The following is a 6,203-nucleotide window of genomic DNA, read 5'->3' as shown; positions in this document are numbered from 1 at the left end:
ATATATATATATATATACACACGGACAAATATACTTATATACAACCTCAAAAATACACACTTTATTTCACACTAAAGGAACCAAAAACTCTGAGATAAAGAAGAGTTAATTCAAGAAAAAAAAATTTGGGGTAGAGAGAATGTGTGTGTGTGCACGCGCACACATTTAACGCGCACAATTAATTAACCGCGAAACCACATTTTCTCTGTCGTCCATCTTAAAAACATCGATGTATTATTATTATTTATTATTTAACGAGGGACAGCGAGAGAAAAGCGCGCGAAATCTGCTCGGTTCTCGATAAAAAAACAAAACACTTTTCTAACGTGTATATTAATGTACGTTCAGTCGTTTAATGCTGTTATGGTTGTTCTTATTTTGAAGGTAATGCTATGCTAACCGGGCGAGATCCGCTCTGACTCTGTGAACTGACCAATTACAGAGGACCTTAAAGTTTGCCGGAAGTTGCGTTCGTTTTAATGCACGTAAGTCCCGGAGAGGGCGTAGAAGGGGCAGCGGAGGACGGAAAAAGAAACACCACCGTCAGGAGTTATGCGGATGAACAAAACGAACTCACCCACTGTGAAGCACTTCCTGTGTGGACGACGAGCGGCGTTAAAAAGACAACAAACCGCGTTTAACGCCGGTGAGATAACGGGACAGCGGTGTGGGGACTGAACTCGGAGGACAAACTAAGTACGTTAAGTTTATGGTCTTCTGTGACGTCACTGTTGTTGTGGCCATTTAAACTTCGAATAGGGTTTTGGGTGAGGTTGAAAAAAACTACTGAAACTGAAACTAATTATTGTTGACGTTTGTTTCAGTAGTAGCCGTGACACAAAGACGAGTAAACAACAGGTCTGTGTTGTCAGTCAGTCACTGACAGAACAGACAGTTCTGGGGCTGAGAATGATTCAAAATTAATGTCAAAGTGATGACGTCAACGGCTAGTTAGTTTGGTTTTTATCAGCCCTGTCCGCGTTATAACGATAACGATACGACAGGACATTAATGGCTCCCGCGTTACATCATCGCAACCTTCGAACTGGTTTTCAGTTAGAAAACAGTTGAAACAGCGAACCCTGCAGTTATTAGACCATTAAAATTCAGCTTTAACTTCACGCGAATCATATCGTTACTCAACATTAGTGCAATAAATAGTTTTGGAATAGTATTAGTAGTACATTTTACGTATTAAAAATGTATTTCACTCTATTTCCTGGCTAGAAATGTGAAAAGTGTCTTTAAAATATATTTTTTAATATACAAATACAAATGTATTATAAAAGTATTCTAATACTTTTTTACTTACTCTATACTCAAATCAACAAGTTATATAACAATTATTTGTCTTATTTGACACCAGTCGCTCACCTGAACGGACGTCCTTTCTTTTGGCGACACGTCACCAGAACATTTTCGGATGTGACAGATGAGACCCCGGCACCAGATGTTGACCCACTGATACCCTTTGTCGTCAAACCACCTCTTCATCCATGTGTATAATTTTCTTCAAGTTTGATCCTCGACCTGCGTCCAAAAACGCTTACAGGTACAGAAGAGAAAATCTCAAATCTTCAGGTCTTGGATTTTAAAAATATATTATATATATGTATATATTTACTGGCTGCAATGTATAAAAAACATAATGGTGACAGAATGAAATAAAATAATTTTCTAAACTAATCCTTTCCGTCACATCAGGCTAATTTTGGCTGCAAACAGAGATGAGTTTTACAGCAGACCGTCCAAGACGGCGGACTTCTGGGGGCCGGACAACGAGATCCTCAGTGGTCAGTTGTTTGATAGTTTAGTCACCTGTGTACTACCTGTGTACAACGACTGACATCTTCGGGTTCTACTTCTGTTTCACAGGCCAGGATCTGGAAAATGGCAAAGAAGGAGGATCCTGGCTGGGAATCAGCAGGAGGGGAAAACTGGCGGCCATTACCAACTATATGGAACGCCAACAGAAACCAGACGCACCAGGAAGGGGTGAGAGAGAGAGAGAGAGAGAGAGAGCTGCAGTACAGGATGTGGCGTATGCTGTTGACTGAAGTTCAAGGTTCCAGGCGACTTTGTCTTCACAGTGTTCTGTCAAACAACAACTGAGAGACGAGCTCTGTTTGTGTGTATATATGTATGTACGTATATGAACAGTATATATGTATATATACATATATGTGTATGTATATATACATACTGTATATGTATATATTGAGAAGAGCTCTGTGTGTATATATGTATGTCTGTATATGTATATATTTGTATATATGCATGTGTATGTATGCCTATATATATGTGTGTGTATATATCTATATATATATATATATATATATATATATATATATATATATATGTGTGTGTGTGTGTGTGTATACCACTAGTAACTACTGTCCACTGCAGGGTTCCTAGTGTCCAACTACCTGACGGACAAAGACGTGGACAGTTACTCCTACATGAAGAAGTTGTCAGCGGACGGTCCACAGTACAACGGATTCAACCTCATCACGGCTGACTTCAGGTAAGTGAAGTCTACCTGGGGTCAAAGGTCATAGGTCAAATTAGGTCAAAGGTCAAATTAAAAGGACATCGAGGAGTCGTCATAGAGAGACTGAATACAGGAAAAGAGAGTGAATACAGGAACTGTCCTGTGACTCGAGGGTCACTGCAAGGTTGTGTCTGCTGACATCTAGTGGCAGCAACTGAAAGTGCAGCTGATGCACTCTGCAGTGCAGGGTAAAAGACAAACTGACAAACAGTTCTTCGCTATCATGTACCAGTGTCGTTCAAAGGTTGGCAGACACACCGGCACTGTGGAGGTCAGAGGTCATTGGTTAGACAGGTTAGGTGAGGTGCCTTGATGTGGTGAAACTGTGGTGGGTCTAATCTTCTTGTCTCACTGTGGTCTGCACGCAGAGCCAGAGAAGACGTTCTGTGTTACTATGGAAACAGAGGCGTTCCTGAACCTGTTCATCTAAAATCAGGTCTGTGCTGCCGCAGTATCCAAACCCTCAGTTTGGACCACGTCTCTGCACCCGACCATTTCTCTGCTGCTCTGTTTAATCCTGATTAACACCAGATCGTATCAATAATAATCTGACTCTTTCTCTTTCTCGTCCCGTTGTGACGTAAACGTGTCCTAAACGTGGTGTGCTCCTCAGCAGGAGTCTACGGTTTGAGTAACTCCCTGCTGGACACGCCGTGGAGGAAACTGCTGCAGGGAAAACGCCACTTCACCAGCGTCGTCAATGACGGGACGCTGTCCTGCGATGGGCTGGTGCAGGAGCTGCTGACGGTTCTCAATAATGAGGAGCTGTGAGTCACCAGCCACCCTCACCCATACTCACCCCCCTGACTCACCCATACTTAAAAATCTTCTCTTTAAAAAATATTATTAACGTTTACAATTACGGATGTTAGCGACATTATCGGGCGATATTAGCATAATTACATAATATGCCGATAATGAAAACCTTGTAACGCAATGACTGGGTTCCGTCAAATGTGTGATCTAAGAATAGTTTTGGGGAAAGGGCTGTATATTAAAGTGAAAGCCACGAGATGGCAGTATTGCAGCTCATTCAATGAATCTATTTTATTAATCAGGGTAATGTAGGTAGGATTCTGGTGCCAGCAACTCTTACAGCGGTTTGTACAGATACATATATATATTTATAGAAATATATTTATATAAATATATTTATATAAATATATATATATATATACTGTATAAATATATATTTATAGAAATATTTTTTTATAAATATTACCAGGCCTACTGGGTATCAGTTGATATCGGAATCGAAATGAAGTGTTTGGACAATATCGGCATATCGAATATTGGCAAAGAGTTAATATCGTACATCCATATTTGCGACATCATTTTATTCGTACATTTTAGACATGTAAAGAGTTTTGTGCAAATCAACGTCTTCGGAGATCTTCACTCATCCTCTGGTTGATTTTTTACAGGAACACGCCTGACCCTGAGCAGGAGAGCCACGGTCACTGGTACAGCAAGACGATGATCCAGGCCCTGTCAGCCGTGTGCGTCCGCTCACCTGACTACGGCACCAGGTCAGTGTCTTCATCATCATCATCATCATCATCATCATCATCATCATCATCATCATCATCTACCGCCGTCTCAGATCAGATGTTTGAACTGTATGAAAATGTTCCGACTCTTCTTCCCAATCAGGACAAACACAATCATCCTCGTCGACGCAGACGGGAACGTGACCTTCACGGAGCGAACCATGCAGAACTGTGACACCAGCGAATGGATCACAAGTTCTTACCAGTTCAAACTGGATGGTTGAAGGATGATGTGCCGGCAGCTCCACACTGGCACCTACAGCTGAACTTTGACATAGAAGTTTTTTTTTTGTTTTTTGTTTTAACCATCCGCCTTCATGTCTGCCTCCAAGTTTGCACAATTTGCATTTTGCTGTCTTTGATTTGGGTGTGTTTTGGTAGCTGACGCTGTTAGCAAGGTTAGCCACGGTGAAGACTGGCTCTTAAAACAAAATGCTACAAACTAGTAATGGCCAAACATGCCGCTAATTTATGACATGAATGACCTGCAGCTTACGTTATGTTAAAAAACATTAAGAAAATATAACATTTTGGGGAAAAAAATTAAAAATTGTCATCAAAGTTTTTCAACATCTTAACAGAATTAAGGGTTTTGTCAAAAAATTTCAAAACGCTATATTTTGATGAGAAACATGCAGGACAGATACAATTTTGAACATCTGACCAAAAATTATTTTGCTGAAATAAAAAAAATTCCCAAAAAAATGTTTCTTTGAAAAAATATTTAGAATTTTTTTTAGGGTTTCAGAATTTTTTAAATTATTTTATTATAAATTTGCTTAAATAAATTATTTTGCTTTTTCTAAAAACTTTTCAAAAACTTTTTTTAAAGTTTTTGGGGAAAAAAATTCCCAGAAAATCTTTTTGAAAAAATATTGACTTTTTTTAAGATTTCAGATTTCTTCGTAAATGTATTTTATTATAAATTATTTTGCTTAAATAATAAATTATTTTGCTGAAAAATTCCCCAAAAATGTTTTTCTGAAAACTCAATTTTTTGAAGTTTTTGGAAACTTTCAGAACAAGATATACATCCAATCTGCAACTAGTTGTTATTCAATCAACAATTCAAATACTCTGTTGGATGCTGTTCAACTACATCTACGTCACTGAAACGTCAAGCTTTCAGGATCGATGCTAAGCTAACAAAAACAATCGATATCGCCAAAGCACATTTCTCTTAACGGACGACGGTTTTAACCAAACAAAACAAATTTCTCAACTCACCGACACAAGCTTTCGTGGGTTTGACGTAGAAGTTTCGAGGAGGACAGCTTCGTCTGCCGGTGAAGGCACGTTTGACGTCACAGGATGAAGTTATTGACTCGTTTGTTGCCTGAGAAATGGCAAACCCCAACCTCTGTTTCCGGTTCGTCTCTTAACCAACGTTATCTGGTTACATGAACGTAGCGGGAAACTTTATTTCAATTAACGCACATGTTTAAAAAAAAAAAAGAAATTTTTTTTTGGGAAATATAATAAAAATTAAAGTTTTCAAACCTGGAGTTTTTTTTTGCCATAACATTGACATGGATAAATGCGCCATCTGCTGGAATCAAGCGAAAGTGCAATTACCAATTTTGACCGAGTTCTCTTTGTGACAATAGTTAAAATAAAATTAAAATAAATCCCACATTTGACGGAGACTTCAGCTCATGTGAGGTGTTTGACAGCTTTTATTCAAAGGTGGAGGAAACATTCGAATAATTTTGCAAATGAAAAGCAACATTTCGTCCATTTACAGGTATTTACAGACGCACTGGCACTTGGATGCACTTTGGGAGGAGAGGGGGAGGAGATGGGGTGAGAATGGAATTAGTGGGAACAGAAAAGGTGAGAACACACACTCTCACTGTTAAATATTCTCTGCATGCTTCAAAGAACGGGAATGTCATGATGTTAAAGTTCTGGACTAGGAAACGGTTTGAGACCAAAAACAAACAAACAAAAAATCAAACAAACAGAAAGTTAATCTAAGTGCATCTGTGTGGACCAGGTGAGTCTCCCGACTCATCGTTCTGCTGCTGGTCCTCAGCTCTGTCTACAAGTCAGTCAAACTTTTCCTCTTTCTACACTTTGCTTTTGAAGAAAAGAAAAGAAAA

General features: G+C 39.1%; 1 protein-coding gene across 2 annotated transcripts; it reads left to right on the top strand.

The window, feature by feature from the left end:
• The first annotated feature begins 538 nt into the window (after positions 1-538).
• Positions 539-4,806, top strand: tango2 (transport and golgi organization 2 homolog (Drosophila)). Of its 2 annotated transcripts, none has more exons than XM_017042810.2 (9): positions 539-696; positions 1,367-1,552; positions 1,705-1,793; positions 1,876-1,995; positions 2,407-2,524; positions 2,920-2,987; positions 3,168-3,318; positions 3,976-4,080; positions 4,205-4,806. In XM_017042810.2, exons 2-9 carry the CDS (start codon positions 1,497-1,499, stop codon positions 4,323-4,325), a joined length of 828 nt encoding a protein of 275 aa, XP_016898299.1. In that variant the 5' UTR covers positions 539-696; positions 1,367-1,496; the 3' UTR covers positions 4,326-4,806. The 2 variants fall into 2 exon arrangements, with proteins under 2 accessions (XP_016898299.1, XP_008334786.1); XM_008336564.3 differs by having other exon boundaries at positions 3,165-3,318.
• Positions 4,807-6,203: the final 1,397 nt, after the last annotated feature.

This window comes from Cynoglossus semilaevis, chromosome Z (genome assembly GCF_000523025.1).
Source record: "Cynoglossus semilaevis isolate Cse_v1.0 chromosome Z, Cse_v1.0, whole genome shotgun sequence".
Classification (NCBI taxonomy): Eukaryota; Metazoa; Chordata; class Actinopteri; order Pleuronectiformes; family Cynoglossidae; genus Cynoglossus; species Cynoglossus semilaevis.
This window is presented reverse-complemented; position numbering and strand designations above follow the sequence as displayed.

Bases quoted from the DNA above. Each gene is read 5' to 3' on its own strand.
- tango2 (XM_008336564.3), top strand. From the start codon at position 1,497: ATGTGTATAATTTTCTTCAAGTTTGATCCTCGACCTGCGTCCAAAAAC. The intron at 1,553-1,704 runs GTACAGAAGAGA...CCGTCACATCAG, and splicing joins GCGTCCAAAAACGCTTACAG to GCTAATTTTGGCTGCAAACA. The intron at 1,996-2,406 runs GTGAGAGAGAGA...TGTCCACTGCAG, and splicing joins ACCAGACGCACCAGGAAGGG to GGTTCCTAGTGTCCAACTAC.